This window comes from Delphinapterus leucas, chromosome 7 (assembly GCF_059928025.1).
Source record: "Delphinapterus leucas isolate spDelLeu-1000000601 "Yukka" chromosome 7, BTC_Dleu_Yukka2, whole genome shotgun sequence".
NCBI lineage: Eukaryota > Metazoa > Chordata > Mammalia > Artiodactyla > Monodontidae > Delphinapterus > Delphinapterus leucas.
In genome coordinates this window covers 51,440,341-51,465,530 of record NC_143135.1, presented here as the reverse complement: position 1 = coordinate 51,465,530, position 25,190 = coordinate 51,440,341, and the positions used below count along the sequence as shown (strand labels likewise).

Sequence of the window (25,190 nt, the reverse complement as noted above, 5' to 3'; positions counted from 1 at the left end):
TAGAGTCCAAGGGCGAACACAGACTATCTGCTTCTACACTCCACGTGCACGTGTTTGTCCGGCCACAGGACACAATTACCGGTTGTTTACGTGTCTGTCACCCCCATAAGACCACCAACAACCTGAGGGCGACCCAGTCCCGGTTCACCTACCATCCCTTAGGCCGGGGCCTAGACACGCAGCAGGTCCACGCCCTGTTCGGCCTTCTCACTCGAGGGGCTCCTGACCATTGGCTCTTCTGTAAGTGGGGGCGGGAGCGTCACGCTCCGTGACCCCTCCCCGTCCTGAAGTCCCCGAGGAGCCCAGGACGGGACCCGGAGGCAGCGGGAAACCCAGCCGCACCCAACGGCTGTTGGCGGTGATCGGCCACCTGCTGCTGCAGCCCAGATTGGCTTCTTCCTCTGGCCCCACGGCTCCCTTAAGCAATCGCCAGCGAGGCCGGTAGGGAGGCCCCGCACCGCGGGGTCCCGCGCTGGCACCTGGGGAGAGCCGGCGGTCTGCGGAATCACGGGCGGCTGAGTTGGGACCAGCGGACTGCGTCCCTGAAAGGAGAGAGTGCTCTTCTACCCGAGCCTCTGGGCGCTGTTAAAAAGAGCCCTGGGCTTCCCTGGTGGCGCAGTGGTTGAGAATCTGCCTGCCAATGCAAGGGACACGGGTTCGAGCCCTGGTCTGGGGAGATCCCACATGCCGCGGAGCAACTGTGCCCGTGAGCCACAATTACTGAGCCTGCGCATCTGGAGCCTGTGCTCCGCAACAACAGAGGCCGCGATAGTGAGAGGCTTGCGCACCACGATGAAGAGTGACCCCCGCTTGCCACAACTAGAGAAAGCCCATGCACAGAAACGAAGACCCAACACAGCCATAAATAAATAAATAAATACATTAAAAAAAAAAAAAAAAAAAAAGAGCCCTGGCTAGGGGCCAGAGGCGTGTACGACCCTGGGCAGCCTCTGCTTCTTTCCGGGAGTCAGTCTTGCCATCTTCACGATGAAGTTGGCGCGGCGAGGGGTAACCCTATGGCGGAACGAAGGGGCAGACTCTGGGATCGGCTCCCGAAAATGGAAGTGGAGGAAGGCGCGGAAAAAACCCTGGGCGTGGCGGTCTCTGCGGAAATGCTGCAACTAAAGGGCCGCCTCCCAGCCCTCGGAGACCGCAGGTCCCGCCCCCGCCCAGCCGGCCGCTCCCCGTAGATCGAAGTCGCGCCGCACCCTCTGCCTACCTCTCTGCAAGCCCGGCCGGCTGCGCTTTTGGGTCGAGTACAGTCTGCTCTCCGTGGATGCGCGCTCCGCCCGCCGACTGACATATCTGCCAGCACTTGATTGTTCTCCCTGCGGCCCGGTGAGCCCGGCCCTGGCCCGCCCCAGCCCTGCGCCCGCTATATCTGCCCTACTCCCGCTACCCCGGCGGAAGGGACCCGCGCGCCACCTTTAATTTCACTCCTCACCTCCCACCCTATTTTGTATTTTACCTTTTGTTGTTTTTCTTTATCTCTCTTTTTTCACTCTTTTCATGTCTTGCTTTTGCTCTTTACCTCTCGCGTTCAAATGGCTGTAATGTAAGCCTTCACCCTTCCACTTCCTCTCCTCGGCCGGGGTGGGGGACCTTCAGCGAAGACCAGAATGACCTCTGCCACTCCAGGCGGCCCCAGGCCATTCCTGGGGCTCTTTCTGCTGGCAGGAGGCTTTGAGCTGCTTGATGCAGCCTCAGCAGGGCCCGCTCCAGCCCCTCTAACCTCCTCGCAGCCCCACTCTGGTTCCTAGTTGACTCAGCGAGTCTCTGACCCATCATGACTCCCCCACCACCGCCCCACTCCTGCTCACCAGAGTCTGCTGTGTTGCGGGACGCTTCTCCAGAATACTGAGTTCCACTAAAGGAGAAATCTGCAACAGAGCAATGTGTGATACTAAGAGAGCAGACGGGGGAGGGAGGACTCCTGGGTTCATCCTCTCTTCCAGTGTGTTCCCCTCCTCCAGTGTGTGCACTTAATTAGTCCCCAGATGCCCTGTGGGAAATGGACCCTGTGCCCTACCCTCACACCCCCCTGATAAGGATTGAGTGGGCTTATGTGCCTTGAACAGATGGCCCTTTCCTTGCTGGGGTGTGGTCCTTTAAGGTCCATTTCCTTTTCTAAACTCTCCTCCTTTGCCCTCACCTGCAGGACACATAGTATGACCATTAGGTGTTTCATCTCCCAGCCATTTTCTATGGAAAACCAAAGGGATCAGGCCATGATAGCCACTGGCAGCTTTGAAGAATGGGATGCCTTTAGAGAAGCTTGATCTTGAAGGCCTCAGCGTGAGATCTAACAGAGCCAGGTAAGAGTCCATTCTAAGGGAGGGGTCTTCTACTGCCTCAGCCCTGTGGTCTGGGGGCAGGTTTAGCAGGACATTAACACAAATAACTAGCACCACCGTCCCAGTAAAGTCACTCTTAGCGTTCACAAAGCACTTAAGGGCCAGAGCCCTTAAGCTGACCTGACAATCCAAGGATGGTAATCCCCATTTTACAAAGGAGGATATTGAGGCCCAGGTGGGACAGTGATTAGCCCCAGGTCACCTAGGAGTCAGCAGCAGAGTTAGGACAGGACCCTGTTGTTCTAACTACATATTGTTGACTCAAACTTTTGACTATCCTTAAGATTGCAGTTAGTAATCAGGTGAAACTGGTTATTTGCTGGGGATTGTAATATATTATTAACTCTTTCTCGTTAGGCCTGAGTTTAATCTTCTTAGTATGGTCTTTAGCACGGAGACCTTTGCCTTCATACCCATGCCTCTGAAGGACCTGACTTATGGCAACCCCAAGGCAACATTCAAAATGGCAACTTAGCCTTTGCACTTGTCTCTGAGGTGGGCAGGGCCTGGGCCTTATTCTTCTCTGGCCCTCACAACACGTTGCAACCCAGATCAAGGTCAGGACATGATTGACTCATGTCATCATGTCTCTGATGCCCAGAGAAGGGAATGCCATTTGCCTGAACCTTCTCAGAACTGTCACATTGTCATGAGAGAACTTCGGTGTTGGACCTCCTCGTGAAAGGCCTGGGGCTGAGAAAACAGCAGGAAAGAAATGAGCTGGGCGCAGTGCAAAGCAAATAGCATAAGATTTGGAGCCTGCAGACAGGACGCTTACTAAGTTCCCTGTTCTGAAACATGGAAGTAAGGGCAGCCACCTCACAGGGCTGCACTGACAAGTAAGTGAGCTAGTAGAATGTGCCAGGCAGAGGGGGGAGGAAAGGTGTGGAGCACTTCCTGGGGAACGAGGATGTCAGGGCAGGGACGCTGGGGGTTCTGGAACACCTTCACCTACCCCTTCTGCTGCTTGAGTGCCAGTCTTCACTGAGCCTCATGTGGGCCAGGCTCCAGGGAAGCATGAATAAGGCCAGGAACTGAGTGGTGAGTGGCCTTTAGACTTCCCTGTTGGCCCAGCCACCTGGGATGAGAAGCCCAGGAGGAAGAAGCCTGGTGAGCATCTTGTTTCCATGGGTCTGTGTGTTCACAACTGACTGCCACCACGTCATTCCTCTGCTGGCCAGCGCTTTCCTCCCGGCCCCAGCAATGGGGGCAGCCCATTAGGTGAGGCTCAGAGCAGCCACTCCTATGTAGTGAAAGAAAGAAACTCAGGGAAGAGAAGCAGGTCACCCTCCTCCACTGGGGTGCTGGGCTCACTTCCTCCCAAGGCAGGGGAGGAAGGTGTTGTTGCAATGCTGAGAACAAAATGGAGGTTTTGGTTTCCTTTGTCACTATAGCTCTGACCTGCACTTCCGCATCCCCACCTCTCATGAAGATGTGGATCCCTCTGTGTTATAGGAGGAGAGGAAACTGGCCAGAGAGGGAACAGTTTTCCCACCCCCCGGGGTGGGGGTGGGGGTGGGGGTGGGTAGAGCACCTTATGCACTTACTCTCAGCCCTGAGAATTGCTCAGTATCCTTCAAGGCCCAGCTAAATGCTACCTTTTCTAAGTCTTTTCTGATTACCCACCCTTTCTTCTCTCCCAGTGGAGTTGGATGTTCCCTCCTTTGCACTTTGAGACTATGTTCTGCAAGCCCCAAATGCAGCTTGAATCACCTGTCCATCCCATGCCAGACAATAAGGCCCCCTCTAGGGTAGATATTGTCTCCTGCGCCTCAGTGAGCCAGTGCCCAGCAAAGCAGACTCCTTGAAAGAGTGCCTCTAGAGAGCCCAAGCTGTGTGCGGGCTGGTGGGGAAGAGAATTAGACTGAATTGAAGGAGCTGAATAGGTCTTGTTCACTCCTTTTCTTCTAGACTTAGTTCAAGACCCATAGGAACCTCTCCTGCTTAAGACATCCAGGGCATAAGCCTGTGGGTTTGTGCCTGTCAGGTCTTGGTCTAGCTGAAACCTTTTCCCCACTTCTGTCTGCCCTTTAAACAGATTTGCAGCATCAGGAATGTGGGCATCAGTGAAATTTCTGCACCCAGCAGACACAGGGCTGGGCCAGTGCCTGTGAGGTAGCACTAGGATAGCTGTGATCCAGACACTCCCTGTGGTGAAAGGGAGGACTTCTCAGGAATGAATTGCTTCTCCAGCCCCTGCTTGAGTGCCTGTGGAGCTCACTCCTATTTGCCCTCCAGGGGCAGCTCTGGGTCCTTGCTTAGGGAGGTGGTGCTATCAGGGAAAGTGGGGTGGGGTAGTGAGAAGGGGGGGTCTGGAGCTTCGGCTTCTGATGGACCTTCTCTCTCCTTGGCTTAGATTCCAGCAGAGTTCCTCTGTCTCATCTTGTTGCTGATTGAAGGTGCCCCCTTCTTTTTTCTTCATCTCCTGGGAGGTAGCAGGAATTGGCATTATGGTTGGGTTCAAGGCCACAGATGTGCCCCCTACTGCCACTGTGAAGTTCCTGGGGGCTGGCACAGCTGCCTGCATTGCAGATCTCATCACCTTTCCCCTGGATACTGCTAAAGTCCGGCTACAGGTGAGGAGATGAAGCCTGGGGTTCTGATGGTGGCTAGTCTGCTCCCTCTCCAAGACACAGACTCCTCAAGGGCCAGTGGGGTTTTTCGGCGCTGTAAATTTTAGAGCATAGGGATGGAAGGAGATGGGGAGGGCAACCACCTGCCTTGGCCTTGCAGATCCAAGGAGAAAGGCAGGGGCCAGTGCAGGCTGCGGCCAGTGCCCAGTACCGCGGGGTGCTGGGCACCATCCTGACCATGGTGCGCACCGAGGGCCCCCGCAGCCTCTACAAAGGGCTGGTCGCCGGCCTGCAGCGCCAGATGAGCTTTGCCTCCATCCGCATCGGCCTCTACGACTCTGTCAAGCAGTTCTACACCAAGGGCTCTGAGCGTGAGTGTGGAGCTGGGCCATAGGCCTCTTGGCCTCTTCTCAGTGATGGTTGATCCTCGTTCTTTTAGCTGCACAGTTCCTTTAGGCCCCAAGACCTCTAGGAGGAATTTCAGATCAGAGGAACTGAGAACTAGAAGGGTCCCTGATTCTTCTAATGATTCCTGAACACCTGGGCTGTGCCAGGCTCCAAGTAGGGCATCATCTCATAACAGTCCTCACAACCACCTCGGGAGCAGGTGGTATCATCCCCGTGTTACAGATGAAGAGGCTGAGGCTTGCTTGGGCGGGAGGGACTTGGCCAAGGGCACATAATGGGGAGCCAGAAAGAAAACACACTGAGGACTTGTGCCTCCAAGGCCAGCACTCTTCCATTTCACCTTCTCAGCATGCCATGCCCACCCTCCATTTTACATGTGAGGAAAATGAGAACCCAGATCAAAAGGTTGACTTTTCCCAAGACCACACGGCAGGGAGAAGTAGATCAGGGATGAGAACCCAAGTCCTATGAATCCCAGTCCTTGAGAAAAGCCACTTCTCTCGGAGCCTTTCATATTTGTCAAATGGAAGTGATACTTGGGAATTCCCTGGCAGTCCAGTGGTTAGGACTTTCACTGCCAGGGCCCAGGTTTGATCCCTGGTCAGGAACTAAGATCCCAGAAGCCACACAGCGCTGCCAAAAAAAAAAGAAAAGGTTCTGATTTCTCGGGGCTGCTGAGTAGGTAAAATGAAGTGAATGAAAATGCTTTATGAAAGAAAGCATTAAGTCTCATTTTGTCCTGCTCCTCGCTCTGTCCCAGTGCCCAGCATGTAGTAGACACTCCCAGTGATATACTGTATGATGCAAAAAGTTCTTAGAGCAGAGCTAGTCTGTGTCTTATTACCAAAAGGTTACAGTGAAGACAGGAAATGACAGTGATGTGGTTTTGGTGAGGAGACGTGGGAAATGAGTGTAAACCCAGCTGGCCACTGACCCCCATGGTTCTCCCACAGATGCCGGCATCGGGAGCCACCTCCTGGCAGGCAGCACCACAGGTGCCTTGGCTGTGGCCGTGGCCCAGCCAACGGATGTGGTAAAGGTCCGATTCCAAGCGCACGCCCAGGCTGGAGGTGGCCGGAGGTACCAAAGCACCATGGAGGCCTACAAGACCATTGCCCGAGAGGAAGGGTTTCGGGGACTCTGGAAAGGTGTGTACCAGGTGTTTTCCCTTCCGCATCCTCCTCTTCCCCTATTCCTTGGTCTCACATAGGCACCCTTTCTTTCTGCAGGGACCTCTCCCAATGTCGCTCGTAATGCTGTTGTCAACTGTGCTGAGCTTGTGACCTACGACCTCATCAAGGACACTCTCCTGAAGGCCAACCTAATGACAGGTGAGTTAGGGTAGATGATGCTGGGTCTCACCTTCCCCCAAACCAGGAGCCAGTGTGGGTCTGCCTGGAGACCACATCTTTTCATCCCATTTCCCCTTTGCTTATGGAATGAGTTTCTCTTTCACTGAACTGAAGCCAACTGGGGTGAAGTTTCCACTCTGCACGTTGAGGCGCTGAGGCTAGATTGGCAAAGTGACTCTCAGAGACACTGGGAGAGGTCCCAGCTGCAGTCTCTGTGTCTCTAAAACCACGAGACCTTAGCTACTTAAATCATCTCTTTCCTTCTGGAATTATGGGGTGAGGAGTCCTGACTGCTTCCCCTGCTCCTCCTTCTTGGCAGATGACCTCCCTTGCCACTTCACTTCCGCTTTCGCAGCGGGCTTCTGCACCACCATCATCGCCTCCCCTGTCGACGTGGTCAAGACGAGATACATGAACTCTGCCCTAGGCCAGTACCGCAGTGCTGGCCACTGCGCCCTCACCATGCTCCAGAAGGAGGGTCCCCAAGCCTTCTACAAAGGGTGAGCCTCTGATCCACCCCACCCAATTCTAGGCCTCCTGGCCACCTGTACCTATCACACAGGTGGGAGAGAACCACCCAGAACTGAGTGGTTGCTGTGGCAACCACGTGTCAAACTATTTCTGATCCTGGTCCTGGCATTCTCGTGCTCTTAACTCCTTCCTCTCAGAGTTGCTATCATGCCTACTTCGTGGGTGTTAAAATGGAGACTCACAGGGGACTCTTGCTCACAGGCCACAGCTCCATTCCCTGGGCCCTCCCAGCTTCCTTTGGGACAGAGCATCTGGGTTGGATTGGATGCCAGGGCCCAGCAGGGTGAAAGAGATGACGTGTGTTTTCTCCCCTCTAGGTTCATGCCCTCCTTTCTCCGATTGGGTTCCTGGAACGTGGTGATGTTCGTCACCTATGAACAGCTAAAACGGGCCCTCGTGGCTGCCTGTGCTTCCCAGGATGCTCCCTTTTGAGCCTCCCCTGCTGATCACCTCTGGCTTTGGCTGCAGCCTGGACCTGCTTCCCTTTTCCTCCTCCCCTCATTCCCTTCCCTCTCTCCCCACCCCTTCCCTCTGCTCCCTTTCCCACCACCTCCCTTCCCTCTCCCCACATTTTCACCCCTCAGCTCCCCGTTGCCTCTCACAGTCCTGATGGAGTTGACCCCAGCTGACACTGTGGGAAGCCTGGGCAAGCCAGCATCTCAAGCCCTCAGTCCCTTGAGAAGTTCAGCCTGACTCTTCGTCCTGCCTCCTGCCCCTGAGCCCGACTAGCACGTCACCCATAAAACAAGCTCAACCTTGGCGTCTCCTCCCTCTCTGTTACCAGAGGTCTTGGTCTAATGGGCCCTTTTGGCACCTGGTAGGCAGGGGAGGAGCCACCTGACTTGGAAAGGGGCGTGTGACCCATCTTCCTCCAGCAATCTGGGTGGAGGTCATCCGGTCTGCTTCTCTTTCCAGACCAGGCCAGGGCTGAGGTGGCAAGTAAAGGAGCAGCCTGGAGTCAGCAGTGGCCTTGCTCTCTCGCCACACCACTTGAGCTTTCACTCACCAGTGTCTGGTACTCCAGTACCTGCCTTTCCAACCCCCCCAGCCGACCCCGGGCCTGTTAATCTGCAGAATGAGTGTTCCTGTTTGCCCTGCTTCTCCTGTGCTGCTTGGGAGATTTAGAGGAACTTAGGGACCTTAGATGCTGTAGGCTTATTTTATTCCATTTTACAAATGGGAAATCCACCTCCCCCAAGTCCCAGGCTTAGTGAGGGCAAGTCAGGTTGCTTCCCATCCTCCAGTCATACCCTTAGGAGGCGGTATAACTGCATTGGGTGGGACAGGCTGTAGAGCAGACACCCAGCCTCAGCCGGAGTCTTTCCATTTAGAGTCTCACCCTCACCCCAGGCTAGAGATCCCAGGGAGGTGGTGACAAACCAGGGGTGTCAGCCTCCCTGTCCCTGTTCCTACCATCTGTCTCCAGTCAGGAAAGCAGGTGGGCAGGGCTACTTCTGTTTCAAGGGTTAGGGGACTCTGTGAGGTTCCAGAATCCCAAGGCATCTCGTGAAGGGCTGGGCCCTTAGAATTAAGCCATCCAGGCCCGTTTTATAGATGTCTGAAGAAGCTGAAGGCTGAGACAGGTCATGCAGGCAAGGACACATAGGAAATCAGCCGCTGAACTGGGACTAGGACTCAGATTCCGCCCTCCCCCTGTGCACTTTTCCCCTAGGGGCTGGGGTCCTTCAGGAATCCTGTTGGGCAGCTGTGGAGCCAAGCCCAGAGAACATGACCTTCCTGTTGAAGTCAGCTGGTGCTACTGTGCCTTCCCCACTGGTCAGAGCAGGAGGCTGGGCCCTTCAGTGCTTGGGCAAGGGGTCCAGGATATTAGGGTTGTAGAGAAGGAAAGAGGGTCCAGGATTCCTCACCTTACTTTTTATTTTTATTGAAGTATAGTTGATTTACAACCTCACCATACTTTTGAGCTGAGGTCTCATAGTCCCCAAGAGGGACAGGGTTGGGTGCAGGAGTCAAGCCAGGGTGAAGGTGGCAGGGAGTCGGCATAAGTGGAGGACCCGGTCAGTGTACTTAATGCACCTTAATTCTCACGTTAATCCTCTGAGGCAGGATTTGTTTTGCACCAGAGGAAACTGAGGGGCAATTTGTTGCCTTAGGCATTGTCAGCTGGCTCATTCACCAGCCTTGTGTTTCAGACACTGGCATGGACATGAGGCCACCAGACTTCATCACGGTTCTAGGCATGACCCTGAGACAATGAGGGGCTGGGAAAGGTGGGAGGAACCACTGGACAGCATACCAGGAGGCCTCAGTAACTCCTCAACCCTTAATGCCTATAAAATACCTGACACAAGGTAGCACTGAAGGCCACACTGAGGTAATAACAACAATCTCATAAATGGCTTTCACAGGCCTGAGAGTCTCACCATGAGGGAAAGGTTAAGAGCAGGCCTTGCTGCTGCCCTAGAGGACAGCTGGAGCACCAGAGTTTCACAAGGCAGGCCCTCACCCACTTGCTTGCTCTCAGAACAGGGCACCTACCGCCACCTCTCCACCTGGGTCCTACCTCAGGGCAGAGTCTGCTTCACTCCTCTGGTTTCCACAGCCCTGCAAGATAGGGATTGTAAATAGCTCAGAGGTGAAGCGATTTGCCCAAGGGTACACAGCTGGTTAAGTAGAACACCTGAGGTGCATCTAACTCCAAAGCCCCCATTCTTTAGTGAACCCTGGGTCAGACTCTGTCTCAAGGTCTGCTGCTTTCTCCCTGATGGTTTAAAAGTGGCTGACTGGTGCTACTGAGCCCCCATTTAAGAAAAAAGACCTTAAGCTAATATGATGCTTTGAATGGTGGAATCCAAGCAATATGGATATTATGGGGCCCTTTTCTGGCACCTCTTTTTTTTTTCTTTTGAGGGCTGTTCCGCACAGCTTGCAGGATCTTAGTTCCCTGACCAGAGATTGAATCCGGGCCCTCAGCAGGGAAAGCACGGAATCCTAACCAGTGGACCACCAGGGAAGTCCCTCTGGCACCTCTTAAGTCACTTCACAAAAGTGGCCACCCTCTCTGTCATAAGCTTGGATCTCTCCTAGCCCAAGTCCAGACTCAAGTGAAGGGCACCTCCCCTGGCACAGAAGAGGTGCATGCTGCACTGTCAATGGAAGGCAGGCTGGGGAAGCAGGTGTGGTCTGCAAAGGCCCAGCTGGGCTTGGAGGCAGGCACTCCCCCAGGCCACACTGGTAGCAATGCTGTAACCCTGATAATCTAAGCAGTGAGTTCACTAAGCACTTTCACACCAGTGAGCTGCCTGAGGAGGGTTATGGGTTCTGCTTCACTAACAAGATGGAGAGTAACATCCAAAGGGTGAGCGGCAGGACTGGGAGCAGAGCCCAGTTCTAAGACCTGCCTAGAGGCAGCCCAGGCCAGGCAGAAACCAAAGCCATTTCTAGCACTTGTGTCCCTCGTGCTGCCTCTAATCGAAGCAGAGTGAGGCTGTGAGAAGTGGCCTTCAAGATTCTGATGACAGCTTTGCCACTGAGCCCTGTGTGACCTGCTTTGTGCTTTGCCTTCCTGAGTACAATGTGACTATATCACACTAGAGACTGCCCTTCCAAAGATCGTGTGTCATGAGAAATAGAGCTGGGGACCCTCAGAGACGATGCAGCTTGCCCCACGCTATCAAGGTGGGAGCACAGAGGCTCTGAACCCTCAGGGACCTGGCCAGGCTCACACAGCCAGGACAGGGTCCCAGGTCCTCAGCTTCTTGAGCCCTGCCCTTCCCTCTGCTCCACAAGAACGGCTGTATGAAGCTCTTCTCCCTCCAACACACACTCTCTTGGGTGTAGCTGGAGGATAGGAAATAACACTTTATTGTATCAGTTTAAAATCCCATGCCATCCGGTCCTCACGTCATGCCTGTGCAGTGGGCTGGCTCCCGTGCACACCCCGTGCTGGGGGTAGGGGTGGGGTCAGGCCCAGCTAGCCTTCTCTTCCCCCTGCTCCAGTCCCCAGCCCACCAGAGTTATGTCAGCAACGCCTGGCGCAGCATCTGCTTCTTCTGGGGTGTGAGGCAGGTGGGGAACTGGATGTCAAAGAAAATGAAGAGGTCCCCCTTCTTGGTGGGGTCCTCTGGCAACGGCATCCCCTCACCTGGCACCTTCTTGAAGTACCTGGGGCTGAGACGGGAAGATGAAAGAAGGGGGCTCAGAGGGCACCCCAGAGCAGCACACCCGCCCCTGCCCAGAAAACCTCAGGCGTGGGGCAGTCAGCAGCTTCTAGAACCAGTGGGAGGGGAGAGGAGACTGGCTTGTTCCAGACAACTTGCTCCCTGAAAACCGTTTACACTGAGGCTCTGATGGTGGATTCCAGGAATCCCATTTTAGATGGGAAACAGGACAAGCAGCAGACCCTGGGTTGGGGTGGGGGAGTGCTGGGCTGCTGAGCTTCCCATGCAGAGGGCCTTGCTTGGAAAAGGGCTTAGGAGATGCAACTCAGAACTCTAGAACTTCTAGAGGATGAAGACAACAAGGATTTCCCAACACAGGGGGCCTCTGGCCTCCACAATGGCTTCATGCAAGTTAGAAAAAGGCACTTCATTTGCCAAGTGAACGCGGCCCGCAGCTTGGCCAGAGAGGGGGCTGGATTTCAGTCTCTCTCACCCCTTTGTGCTGGATACAACCTGAACAACTATACCAGGCCAGCCTGTGAACACACCCTCTAAGGACCAGGCAGCCCTTCTGCGTATTAGGGCCCAAGCAGATGGACTCACTGGACGATGTCATTGATGGGGATGTTGAGCAGACGGTCATCTAGGGTCTTCACCTCCACGGTGCAGCAGGTCAGAGCCTAGGGGACATTAAGGCCAAAGGTGGGAGTGGGGGAGGTCCCCATGTCCATCCTCTTTAGAAGGCACTTTATGAGACTATTCAGTGCCAGGCCCTACACACTGGAGACAGAAGGATGTTCGAGGACTAATAGGTGAGTGAGCCGGGCTACCACCTGCCCTCAAGGAGTTCACAGTCTAGGAGATAAGAGTGATGTTGATACATGTTATGACAGAGGGAAGTAAAGGGGTCGGTGGGAGCCAAGGTGGCGGGTCCACTGAACCATTCTGGGCTGGGCAGGAGGGCTCCATAGTGGTGGTAGTGGCTGATGAGGGCCCTAAAGGGTGAGGAGGAGCCTGCCAGTCAGACAGGGTGGGCAGACAGCACTCCAGGCAGAGGGCCCAGCATAAGCAAGAGAATGAGGGTGTGAAAAAGAATGCACCCAGTGGGCAGGAGCTCTAAGTGGCAGTGGCTGGAGTGCAGGGGATGAGATCAGCAGGGGCCAGACAGCAGAGGGCCTTGAATGCCATGCAAAGATGTTTAGACAGGAGTGTGGCAGGGTCAGATGACTTTGTGGAAAGACCCTGGTGGGGAAGTGCCTGAAGGAGATGAGAAGAAAGGCAGGAAGGCCACTGAGAGGGCTGCTACATACACCCAGGTGCACAGACCTGGACAGTGGGGCTGAACAGAAGTGGACCAAGTGGAAAGAGATTTGGAGGTGGAATTAACAGGACTTAGTGCCTGACCGCAGGTGGGGTCGGGGAGGGGCGGCAAAGTCTAGGCCGGTGCCCAATTTCTTGCTTGGGTTGTGAGGGCGCAGAGGGGCCACTCACACCTAGGAGTGAAGACAGCCACAAAGGTTTTGTGTGGCACTTATCACGTTCTGAAGGCCTGCGCCATGCACCAGGGGGAGAGGGGAGTGAAGCCTGCTTGCCTCGGGGCCTCCCAGGGGTGGGGGGGCCTTGCTCTGATCTGCCCACCCCTTGTTCCTCCACTTTGCCCACTCACCTTGCCCAAGGGGATGGAGTTCACAAAAAAGAGGTTGTCGTTCTCCCTGCGGAAGCGAGGGTGTAGCTTCTCCTTTACGATGAAGATGACATCGGCTGGGATGATGTTGGGACCCTGGGCAGGGTGAGCCAAGGGATGACAAGGCCTAATTGGCTGTGTGACTTTGGCCAAGTTTCTGCCTCTATTGTCCCCATGTCTTCCTCTGAACAATGAGGAGATTAGACCAGGTTTTCTGGAAGGGCCTTTCCAGTCTGGCTTCATAGCCCCTCCTCTGAGAAGCCTACCGCAAAGAATCCTGCTCTACCCACATTACTATCCTCTACTGAGCAGCCCAAGTAGATGCACGCAGCTGGAGGGCAGAACACTGTCCTGGGGACAGAGAACTGCCTGCAAGTCTATCCTGCCAAGCTTCATTAAGTTCCAGAACTCTGCTGGGTCTCTTCTGGGCACTGGCGACAAAGGGATCAGACTGGCCACCCCCGCCCCCCACCAAGGGCTTCCAGTCTGGTGGAGGAAACAGGCACACAGTGAATCCTCAGCAGGCTCAAGAATGTGATAAAGGGAACACAGAGGCGGGAGCTCAGAGAGGCGCTGACCCAGAGGGGAGGTCAGGGAAGGATGCCCAGAGCATTGGAGCTGGGTCTTGAAGTGGGCTTTTCAAAAGTAGGTGTTTCATAAGTGAGAAAGGGGGCAAGAAGTACAGGCAGAGGAATTCATTACTCTGGCTCTAAAGACACCATCATCCTGCCTCTTCTCAGGACTTGAGGATTCAGCATGCCTTGGACAATAATTTTACATTTTTATTTAAGTAAGTATTTAATTTAAAATTATTATAAATAAATGGTTTCTGTGTAGCTCCTATAGTTGGGCTTTACTCAGAGAAACACTAAAGAAAATCAGGAAGAACACTGATGTTAGGACTGGATTCTCCTTTCAGCTCCGGTGCTCTTGCCCAGGGAAAGTCCCTTCCCTATCTAGGCCTCAGTTTCTCACTCTGCAAAATGGGGAGAAACCCTGGGCTACCCAATCCCCGAGGCATTGTGCAAGCCTTTGTCCCTCGGAAGGGACATTAGGGATCAGCTCACCCACGCTGCAGACCGGTCTCCCTTCCAGACCAGGGCTCATAGGGGCAAGAAAAAGCATTGCCTCCTTCCCCCTCAGTCTTTCCACCAAATGAACCCATGTGACTGTCCCTAGGCAGCTTCCCTTCTTCTCACCTGGTCCCCTTCCTTCTCGAAGGTGATACGTGTGCCCTGCCTCCAACCAGGCTTCACGTCAATCGTGAGGATCTTGTCCTTGATGGTAGAAGAGTACCCATTCTCATTCAGCACCTGTAGTGAGATGACAGGGGAGGGAGATTTGCTCAGGATTTCCCAGCTGGCCTTTACACACGTGAGGGATGCTCCATGGGATCTGTGCTCAGCTCAGTTCTCTAGCAATGGGGAGAACTTGCCCTGAGCCATCCCCACTCCCACCCTATTCCACTGGAACCAAGAGCTTATGATTCCAGGATGGCAGGGCATGTCATGGGGTTAGGGCCTGAGGTGCCAAGCAGTCACCATGAGTCGATCAAGGCCACAACTCCAGCCCTAGAAATTACAAGGCCCTGGCTTCTAACAGACACGGTGAACACGCACTCACTTCCTCTCCCACCCCAGAGGCTTTGGCCCTGAGCCTCTAGCAGGTCTTTTAATCCCGAAGGGAGAAAGACCACAGAGGGCAACATATCTCAGCCTCACCCAAAGCATTCCTCTGTTATGTCATCCATCTATTCTCCAATCACGTACCCAGATGGGTGACATCTGTGGAAAGCATGGCTACAGCTGGCATCTCCTCTGTTGGGCAAAGGTGTGAGGTGGCCTTGCTCATGTGCCTAGCGCAGGGCTGGACCATGGGACAGGGCCAATGCAGGGTCTGGACCCTGGGGCACTGAGGGTCTTCTTCAACCAGTCCCCTTGGGAACTGTCCCCCAGCCCACCCCCCATGCCCACAGAGCTCCTTCTTACTCATGAGGCAGACACCCAGATGAAACCCAGAGGGTATGGTCTGGTAATGTCCAGAGAGCAGAATTCACAGGAGACTCCTCCCACCCACAGCCCTCCCTCTTCCCTCAGGGATGGGGCTGAACTGAGAAGAATGGAAAGAGCTTGTCCCAGTTAGAAGCACACAGAGGGGATTCCTGCACTAGGAAAGAACCAGGCTAATACCCTCAATTGTCCCTTCCAAACTTCAGATTTTAGAATTCTACCATCTCCAAATCTAAGATTCCATGATTCTGTGAGAGACCATACCTGAGGTCTCCAGTTAGGGTCAGGGAGGAGGTAACCAGTAGGGTTGGAGGGGATAGAAGGTGGCTCCCAAGTACTCACCCTTCGGGAGATCTTAATTTTCTTGGTGCAGCCAAAGAATAAGTCCTCCAGGGATAGGTAGAGGTCTCGTTCGATTGGGGGGTCCTGTTTCTTGACCCCTCGGCCCCGGAGTCCCCCAAAATTCAAGTCCACCTCATTTCCTTCTGTATCAAAAAACTCTGCAGAAGGTGGGGAGAAGCGAGGAGTAGGAGAAATTGTGTCCAGAAACTCGGATTCATAGCCAATCCCCCCACCTCTTCAGTCCCCAAGTGTAATACCCAGACTCCCATTCCCACCTCGCAGACTCAGACTGTTTGGCCGGGCCAACGAGCTGCCCTTGTAATAGGGAAGAACCTTTGTATTCTATTACAAGTTAATCACTAAACAGATGTTACCTATAAGCTTAAATTATACGTAATGGCCCATCTCTGGGAACCCTACCTCCCAGGTAATGAGCATTAAGCTAAAATACCCTTGTTTAGCTCACAGAAAACGTCCTGACCAGGCTCACCTGTGAATGACTGCAGGGAGGAGGAAATTAACACCTCCCCTCCCGAGGCTGACGGGAGCTAGGAAATGTGACTTTACCCCCTCCCCTTTTGGTATAAAGGAAGCCTGAATTCTAACTCAGGCAAGATGGTTCTTTGGGACATGAGTCCACATCTTCTTGGTTTGCTGCCTTTTCAAATATAGTCGCTATTCCTTGCCCCCAACAACTCATCTCTCAATTTATTGGCATGTCCTGCAGCGAGCAGTAGAAGCTTGGACTCAGTAACATCCTCAACTGTAGATCCAAGGATTACCATCTCTTAATGCCCTCTACTACTGCTTCATCCCCCACTTTGGACTCCCTTCACCCACACTTCCCAACCTTCCTCCCCCACCCCACCCCTACCTCTGGGGAAGTGCTCCTCAACTCAGGCTGCCTCAGAGGAGACAGGAGTGTCCTCTGGTGGCAGTGGCTGGTAGTGCCAGAAATGATGTGCTGTTAGCTTTTGTGGAGGGTCACAGCATGCCAGTCCTCCCTACCCTTCCCCAGGCTCCATTGTCCTCCCTGTTCAGCCCAGCCCAAGACCACTAGAGACCCCAGGCTCAAATTTCTATGAAGTCAGCAGCTGAGATGGGGAGAGACAGGGTTAATCCCTAACAAATTAGAGATGTCACCAACATGTTTCCAAACTCCTCTTTCCTCAACTTCTTCTGGCCCTTCCCAGCTCTATACCCATAACCCCTCTTGCTGCCCCACCTTCCATCCTAGTACAAAGAGCCCCTGCCCTTGAGGTGCACTGCAATCGTCCGGGCTTCAGTTTCTCAGTCTGTGGGATGGGGTAACATGCTTGACCTGCCTTCCACCATTAGGATCAGATAACAAGATGATGATGAACTAAAACTAGCTCAGAGGGACCTCCCTGGTGGTTCAGTGGCTAAGACTTTGCCTTGCAATGCAGGGGGTGCCAGTTCGATCTCTGGTCGGGGAGCTAAGATCCCACGTGCCTCGCAACCAAAAAAACCAAAACATAAAACAGAAGCAATATTGTAACAAATTCAATAAAGACTTTAAAAATGGTCCACATCAAAAAAAAATCTTTAAAAAAAATAACTAAAAACAAAACTTGTTGAGAGCTTACTACGTGTCAGGTGCTGTTCTCAACTCTCTGCGATATTATCTTATTGGCCCAGAGAGGTCAAACAAAATGCTCACAGTGCCACAGCTAGTGGTAGTAGAGTTGGGATGTGAACCCAGGAGGATTTGACTACAGAACCTGTGCCCTTAACCACTAAGCTTAATGAAGCCCTTTGTAAACTGCAGGCGTCACTATCATAATTAAGATTTCCTGTACTCTGCCCCTCCTGGTTAGTGTCACAGAAAGAACTTTGCAGGCTAGATTGACCTTAGGCTAGGGAGGGCAAGGTGGTGTCACACTGTCCCCTTAAGATGTGATGAGTCATAACACAGATGTAGAGAACAAACGTATGGACACCAAGGGGGGAAAGTGGTGGGTGGTGGTGGTGTGATGAATTGGGAGATTGGGATTGACATATATACACTAATATGTATAAAACAGATAACTAATAAGAACCTGCTGTATAAAAAATAAAATAAAATTCAAAAAAAAAAAGATGTGATGGGTCATCAAGAGGCCTGTGAATTACCGGGTCCCCTCTTGCATGGTTGAATTCATTTGTTCTCCCAGCACCTATGGTGTGCCAGGTCTCAGACACCCCAAAAGCCAGGTCACAGGAAGCCAAGCCCCTCAATTCTGCAGGGAGATGGGACACACGAACCCCTAGGGTGAAGCACTACAGCAGTATAACTCCTGGGCACTGCCTGAGGGACCCCCATACCATGAATTTGACCTTCCCTAATGAGCAATACCCCTGTAAGCTCTGGTTTCGCTCCCCTGAACAGCTTCTTCTCCATGCACCTGTCCCTGGGAGAGAGAGGCCCATTGTATGGCATTTTTCTGACTCCAAAGCCCATTTTCATAAAGATCATCTCATTTGATAATGACCTGTGAGGAACTGGCTGTTTAACAATGAGGAAGCTGAGGTTTCAGAGAGGTGAAGAGGTTTGTCCAGGATCACACGGCTCATAAGCGGTGGTGCATATGGATTTGAAACAGGCCCTCTGACTCAAGTCCCTTGCTTTTCCAGTTTCACCTGGAGTTTATAAACTCAGCTTCCTCTGGCAGACAGGGGAAGGCAATGCACAGTCGGAGGGGCCTCTGAGCAGGCTGTAGCCCACTTAACATATCAATGTGGAGAAGAGGAAGAGGTAAGCTTTGAAATGCAGACAAGCTGTAGTATAGCCAGGGAGAAGGGGCTGGGGCAGCCAGGCAATGAAAATCTAGACTCTGTGAGTTGCTTAACTGGAGCCAGGAAGGAAGACAGGTCTGAAGGTGAACTGTCCTTGCATGATGATTTGGAGCCTTGGAAATCAACTCTTTGTCAGTTTGCCTCAAACCTGGGATCATTCACACATCCATCCCTGTATTCATCTCACTAACACACACTTGTACGTTGAAATCTTATGCAGCCATTAAAATGAATAAAGTAGATCTGTTTATAATATAATGTATAATAAGATAATCTCCAAGATATAAGTGAAAAAAAATCAGTGTATATAATGTGGTCCCATTTCCTTCACAAAATAAAAGGCTATGTAAAAATAAATATAAGCTCATAAATCCACAGAGTATTTCTAGAAGGATACAAACACTGTTAACAGTGAGTGGCTGCTTCTGGGGAAGGAATGGAGGACTGGAATTTCTTTTACAATAATTTTTTTTTTTACCATGGACTATATATATTTCTTAAAGTAAACAAAACTACTCAGAGAAAAGCATCTTCTATAGCTATGTCCTTCCCAGTAAGGCAAAGGGGCAGGCAGGACCTCTTACCATTAAAGGGGTTATCTCCCCCGAAGAACTCATGGAAAACCTTTTCCGGGTTGCCGTGGAAGACGTAACCAGTTGTCCACGGGGTCTGCGATCCAAACTCCACAGGAATTCCGCCCTTCAGGCCTTCCTCTCCGAACTTGTCATAGATGCCTCTTTTCACAGCTGTGGATATGTGTCACCTTGAGGAGGGATCCAGCATAGGGGCTAAGAGAGCTGGAGGGCTGGGAAGCAGAAGGATATGGGGCAGAGAGGAAGGGGCGGGGCGAAAAGAGCCTTATTTCTAAGGTGCCTGCTGTCTGGCCGACTCTAGAAGTTAGGGATTTCATTTCATCTTGGGTGGACCTAGGTATGACCCCATAGCCCAGAGGAGAGATGACAAAGACTGAAACTTGCTGGGGGAGGGGTGGGGATTGGAGAAGACAGTGAGAGACTGAGGGTCAGGCTATCAGCCTGGGGTTTGGCTTAACTCACTCATCACAGCTACTGTCTTTTGTGGGGTAAATAGAATCCTAGAGCCTTGAGATTGTAGGATGTAAGAATTCTAGAGCTTCCAAACTCTAGAGCTTTGAAATCTTAGAGTCCAAAGTCCTGAAAACTTGGGGCTGGAGAAACATTAGTGATCTTCTGGCCATTCTTCTGCACAGTATCCATGATTACAGTCTCCAGGGCAAGCCCTTAGGGAACCCATGTGGGCACTGCTTCGGGCAGGGGCGGGGGATCTCTTTCCCTAGGCTTCAGTTTTCCATAGGAGAGAGATTTCCTAATCACAGACCCCTCTCTGTCCCTTTGTACATATGCTGTCCTTGAGGAGATGGAGATTTAGCTTCTTGGTAATCAGGGAATAACCGGGCATGTCTGCCTCAGCCTTAGCCTTCTTTCCTGGGCAGCAAGCATCTCACTTCGCAGTCCTGCAGGGGATGGGTGGGGCATGGGGCATGTGGGGCATGTGGGGCGGGGAGGGGGGGCCCTGCCCCAGGTCCTGCACTGCTGAGACTAGCGGAGCACGTCAGCCTAATCTGGGGGCTCTCCACACCACGTCCTCCACCTTAGCTTGTGTCTACTGAGAAAGGCAGTTCATTATGTTTTCTTTCTCAATTTGTTTAGATTCTGGGCAGGGAAGAGGAATGCTTACTCTCTGCTGGGCCCCCTCAGAAAGCCCAGCGCTCAGAGACGTGAGGATGATGTTAACAGAGACGCGGGACAGAGAAGCCGCCCTCCATGCTCAGTCGCAATCACTCACGGTCGCTCAGCACATCGTAGGCCTCCGCTATTTGCCTGAATGCCTCCGCTGCGGATGGCTCAGTGGACCTCAACGGGTGGTTCTTAAGGGCAAGTTTCCGGTACCTAGAGCGAGGAGGGTTAATATCCTGAGGCACAGACCAAGGTTCAGAGCTGGCTCTGCTGTCTGCTGCCTGGTGGTCTCTCGGAGCTTTGATGTTCCAGCTATAAATCAGGGCTGTGGTGGCCAGGGAGGCACAACACTCAGATCCCCTGGAAGAGAACCCAGTGTCGGGAGCATGGTTGACTGACAGTCCCAGGAGCTGCCCCACTGGCCGTTTGTGCTGAGGCTGCACTGGCCCCAAGCTGCTCCCAACCTATGCCTATGCTTGTTGGGGTATCAGTGCTGGGCCAGCCCTACAGGACCCAGGCCTCCTCCAATGCCCAACCTCTGCTTGAGGCCTCCCCATCAGCCTGGCTGAGATTTTCTCTGGATGACGCCACAGCCCTCCCTACCCAGCCCTTCCTTCCCTCTTGCCTTTCACAAGCATCAGACCTGCACTATGGTGTGAAGGCTCCCCGGCACATTCCTAGTCCCGCTTCATCCTCACAGTTGTTTCCCTCAAACACTTCTTGCACATCTAATTCTGTCTTGGTGTCTGAACTGACACAGGCTTCTTGGGAAGATTAGATAAAATAAGGTGTCAGTGGGCCTGGTACAGAGAGGCACTCAGCACAGATCAGGTCGTCTTGCTGTCTGCCCCTCTGTGCTCATTCTTTCCCCTATTTCTTTTTTATTTATTTATTTGTTTGTTTGTTTATTTGCCTGTGTCAGGCAGGTCTTAGTTGTGGCATGTGGGATCTTCGCTGCGGCATGCAGGATCTTTTGTTGCGGCGCTCAGGCTTCTCTCTAGTTGTGGTGTGCGGGTTCCAGAGTGCGCGGGCTCAGCAGTTGCAGCACGTGGGCTTAATTGCCTCGCAGCATGTGGGATCTTAGTTCCCCGACCAGGGATCGAACCCGCGTCCCCTGCATTGGAAGGTGGATTCTTAACCACTGGACGCCCAGGGAAGTCCCTCTTTCCCCCATTTATGTGTCTGCCCAATCCCACCACACAGTGATGCCACACCTGCAGCATCTGGGGATCTGTATCATTACATCTCAGGAGGAAAGACGTGGCACAAGCTGGAGATTTGTGGAGAGCTTAATAATGGACCACACACCAAGGTGTGACAGGTGGGGCAGGAAACCACAAGGGACAGCACAGTCCCTTGAGGCTACGAGTCCTGAGGTGCCCTGACCACCCATGAGCCTGTAGCAGTGAGGGGAGGGAGAGGTTACTGAAATCCCACAGGAGAGAGTGTGTGGACAGGGCCTTGGTAAAAGCTGTGATCTTTGATTCAGGGCCATAGCCAACCTGAAGAGATCCCATAAGAAGGGAGGTGGGAATAAACACCCCTGCCCCACTCTCCTCCCTCCCAATCTCCTGCCTTGTGCTCCTTTTGCAGGATGCATCTGGAAGCCTGAGGGCCAGGAGGTCTACTGATGCAGTTCATATGGGCCAGTCTCCCAGAGCAGAGAGCAGGGTGCAGAAAGGTGGGGCAGGGGTCTGCAGGAGCAAAAGGAGGGCATCCGCACAGCCTCCTCAGTCACTCAGTACACATGTGGTCCCACCTTCCATGCCGGTGACCCCAGAGCTCTGCCGTGCTTCTTACTCCACTCCACACACACTCCGTGGACAAGCTCAGCTGGCCGACGGCTTTGAGCACCAGCTACACGCTGATGATTCCCAAATCTCTATCTCAAACCAGTTCGCTCCCTTGGCTCCAGATGTCTGTACCTAGCTGCCTACTCGGTACCTCCTCTCCAGTGTCTCACGGGCCCCACAACCTCAATGAACCCAAACGTGCAAACATTTTCATTCCCTAAACTTTTCCCCATTGGTCCAGACCCTGAAGCGGAAAAGCTGAGTATCTTCCACTCCAAGTTTTCCTTCGTCCCCTCCACCCCCATCCCATCAGTCCACCAAGGCACATCAGCTTTTCCTTCTAAATAATGTTTTCTTGCTGCTTCTTCATCCCTACAACCACTGCAGAACCATGTCTTCCTGTTTCCAGTTTCCCCCTCTCCAGTCTATTCTGTGTGCTGCCACCACTTTGATCTCTCTTTTGTTAATTTGATGTTTTTAAAATGCTCCCTGAACAAGTCACTCTCCTGCCTGAACCCTTTACTGGTTCCCCCTTTGTCTTCAGCATAAAATTCAAATGTCTCTGAGATTCAACTTCCGCTTCTCTCTCTGCCCTTCTCACTCACAGCTCTCCCTCCCTGCTCCCACGACCTCTCCTGTCCTTCTCTCCAGGCTCCAAGCTCCACACTCTGCACTGCTCATGGCTTTGACATTCTCCTCCCTTTACCTGGAATGCTCACCCCTCCCCAGCTCCTTTCATCTCCTCCTGGCAAATATTTATTCATCTTTCCGCATTCAACTCAGGGGTCAATTCCTCCAGGATGTCTTCCCTGACTGCAGTTTCCAGGCTAGATTAGATACTCTTTCCCACATCCCCAAGTGCCTTTGATCCTCATACTTAGCACATGGTGCTTCAGTTGTTTGATGGATCTGTCTCTCCCACCAGCCTGTGAGTGAGTCCCTCCAGTTGCCGTGTCCAGTTCTCTGTGTCCTCAGTGCCTAGCACCAAGTGCAGTGAGTAAATGTTGTGAAATCACTGTCCCACAAGGCAGCCCATTTCACTATGGGGCCAGTCTGACTTTTAGGCAAAGCTTTCTCTTACTGAGCTGGGTCTGCTGTCCTGCGACTCTGCCTCCATCCATGAGGGTCCTGGTCCTGGCTCTGCCCTGGGGGGCCTTACAGACAGAATCTGCTCTGTCTACCTTGACAGACTTGAAGGCAATTTTCACACCCTCCCTGAGACTTCTAAACCAGCCCTTCTCAATTACAAAGGTTGTAGTCAGGTGTGAGAATTGCAGGAAAACTCTAACAGTGAGTAAAAGTAAGGAGGTTTGAGAAGAGTTCAGTTTTCCATATAAACTTGAGTGGTTTTAAGCTCTGCAGTAACATCACTCTCATTCACCTGCTTTCCTGAGTGGGAGAGAAAGTGGCGAAGTCACAGCCCAGATGTGGCAGCCTCGGATGAATGAGTAAGAAGTTAATAGCTGGGCGATCATGAATCATCGTGGTGCTTGTCTTCATTATGTAAGTTTAGCCTTTTTGAGGGGGAGGGGTCAAAATCTAGGTACTCCCATGGGACAGTGTGTCAAACATGTGACTCATGCCTTAAGAGTTGTTTCAGGGGGACTTCCCTGGTGGCGCAGTGGTTAAGAATCCGCCTGCCAACGCAGGGGACATGGGTTCGAGCCCTGGTCCAGGAAGATTCCACATGCCGTGGAGCAACTAAGCCCGTGCGCCACAACTACTGAGCCTGCGCTCTAGAGCCCGCGAGCCAAACTAGTGAGTCTGCATGCCACAACTACTGAAGTCCACGTGCCTAGAGCCCGTGCTCTGCAACAAGAGAAGCCACGGCAATGAGAAGCCTGCGTACTGCAATGAAGAGTAGCCCCCGCTCGCCACAACTAAAGAAAGCCCGTGTTCAGCAATGAAGAACCAACGCAGCCAAAAATAAATAAATAAATAAATAATTTTTAAAAAAAGAGTTGTTTCAGGGGAGAAAGGTTAAGGACTGTTGTTTGGAACATATATGGTTCTTTTAATCACTCTTTATAAGACACAGTTTCAGACGCAAATGATTGCTGGGCATTTTCATGCTCACTATCTCATATAATTCTATTTCAATACCACAACAATTCTTATTTTTCATTTTTTTTTTAAGAGATGGGAAAACTGAGGCTCAGAAAGGTTAAGCAATTTTCCCAGGTCACACAGCTAGCAGATAGGAGAACCTAGGTTCAGACCTGGCTCTTTCCAGTGCTTAAGTTGGGCTTATCTTTCTGCATTCCAACTGCCCTCCCTCCTTGTGACCTTTCCCTAGACAGGTCTCACTGGCCAATGAAATGCTATGAACAGTGGGTGACATCACACACTGTCCCAAATTGTTCTCTAATTGATTAACGAGTTTGTGTCTTGTTTCGCCAGCCACACTGTAGACTCTCTCCACTTACCCCACTGAGATCCCCTATGGGACTTGGCCCGTGGTAGGCAATTAGAGCAGGCAAGGTGTCTGAATACTGGCTTTGCCGGTTACTAGGCACATAGCCTTGGGATAATAATGGTACCTACCTCTCAGGGCTGTTGTGAGGATTAAGTGAAATAATGATGGAAGGTTCTCAGAACAGCATCTGCACAATTCAGTAAGTGTAGCTATTATCATACAACCTTAATTAAATTGTCCTAGATTCCTCCCTTTTTTCTTTACCCTACAATGATCCAATTTATAGCTAAGTCCATTCTCTCTTCTCTCTCCAGCCCACTGCCCTGCTTCAAGCCTCATCTTTTGCCTTGATTATCATGACAGCTCCTGAAGGGGTCTCTCTCCTTCCAAGATAGCTTCCACATGCCCTGTATGTCCCCTTTTGTAACACTCATCAAGCTTGCTGTGACTTATTCAACATCTGTATCCACCAACAAAGTTAAGCTGCACATGTCTGATTCACGATATCTGTAGCTGCTGAGACTGCACCGAACCCATGTAAGTAGGCGCTCAGTAAATATTCGTCAAAAAATTTTTTTCAGAAAAATGTGCTGATTCCTGTCTTAGACACACCACAAAGTCCCCAAGACTTGATGGAACTATTCAGAGATGTAATTTATTCAATGCCAAAACCCCACGTGGACGGCCAGAATAAAATATGTAATACATCCATCTGGTCAGGTCACTCTCCTGTTCACAATACTTTGGGTCTCCATAATATTAAGCATAAAGTCTCCTTTGTTCCCATTTTATTGCTAGGAAAACCAGGGTACCCAGGAGAGCAGACAGGGCATAGAGAGTAAAGAATGATGGATTGGGAACCCTGACCCAGCCCAAAGCCAGGAAGTAGGTGTGCAAGAAGCAAGAAAAGGAACAAGGTCTACCTTGCCTGCCCTAAGCTGTGCAGGAAAGCTCAGTTTGGAAGAGATGAGGGCGGGCCTGTCCCAGCACAACCCAAAAGCCTCGCTCCTGCCCCCACTCACGCATTCTTGATCTGGGCATCTTCTGAATTGCGAGTGATCTGGAGCACAGAGTAATAATCCTGGCCCATGGCTGG

At 52.2% G+C, this 25,190-nt stretch overlaps 2 protein-coding genes and 1 long non-coding RNA gene across 3 annotated transcripts in view; 1 reads left to right on the top strand and 2 right to left on the bottom strand.

The window, feature by feature from the left end:
* Positions 1–3,583, bottom strand: part of LOC149748738 (uncharacterized) — a 58,892-nt gene extending 55,309 nt beyond the window's left edge. Inside the window, exon 1 of the long non-coding RNA XR_016393841.1 lies at positions 153–3,583. This is a non-coding gene — a long non-coding RNA (uncharacterized LOC149748738). The remainder of the gene's footprint in view (positions 1–152) is intronic.
* UCP2 (uncoupling protein 2) lies at positions 1,207–7,978 on the top strand. Its single transcript, XM_022593790.3, has 8 exons — positions 1,207–1,338; positions 2,159–2,315; positions 4,711–4,930; positions 5,088–5,298; positions 6,289–6,483; positions 6,565–6,666; positions 7,007–7,187; positions 7,536–7,978. The coding sequence occupies exons 3-8, from the start codon at positions 4,805–4,807 to the stop codon at positions 7,648–7,650; spliced, it is 930 nt and encodes a 309-aa protein (XP_022449498.2). The 5' UTR covers positions 1,207–1,338; positions 2,159–2,315; positions 4,711–4,804; the 3' UTR covers positions 7,651–7,978.
* Positions 4,762–25,190, bottom strand: DNAJB13 (DnaJ heat shock protein family (Hsp40) member B13). The gene is made up of 8 exons (XM_022593789.2): positions 25,117–25,190; positions 19,995–20,098; positions 18,755–18,916; positions 15,375–15,532; positions 14,223–14,336; positions 13,006–13,119; positions 11,943–12,019; positions 4,762–11,349 (listed from the first exon to the last, which is right to left on the bottom strand). Exons 1-8 carry the CDS (start codon positions 25,182–25,184, stop codon positions 11,196–11,198), a joined length of 951 nt encoding a protein of 316 aa, XP_022449497.1. The 5' UTR covers positions 25,185–25,190; the 3' UTR covers positions 4,762–11,195.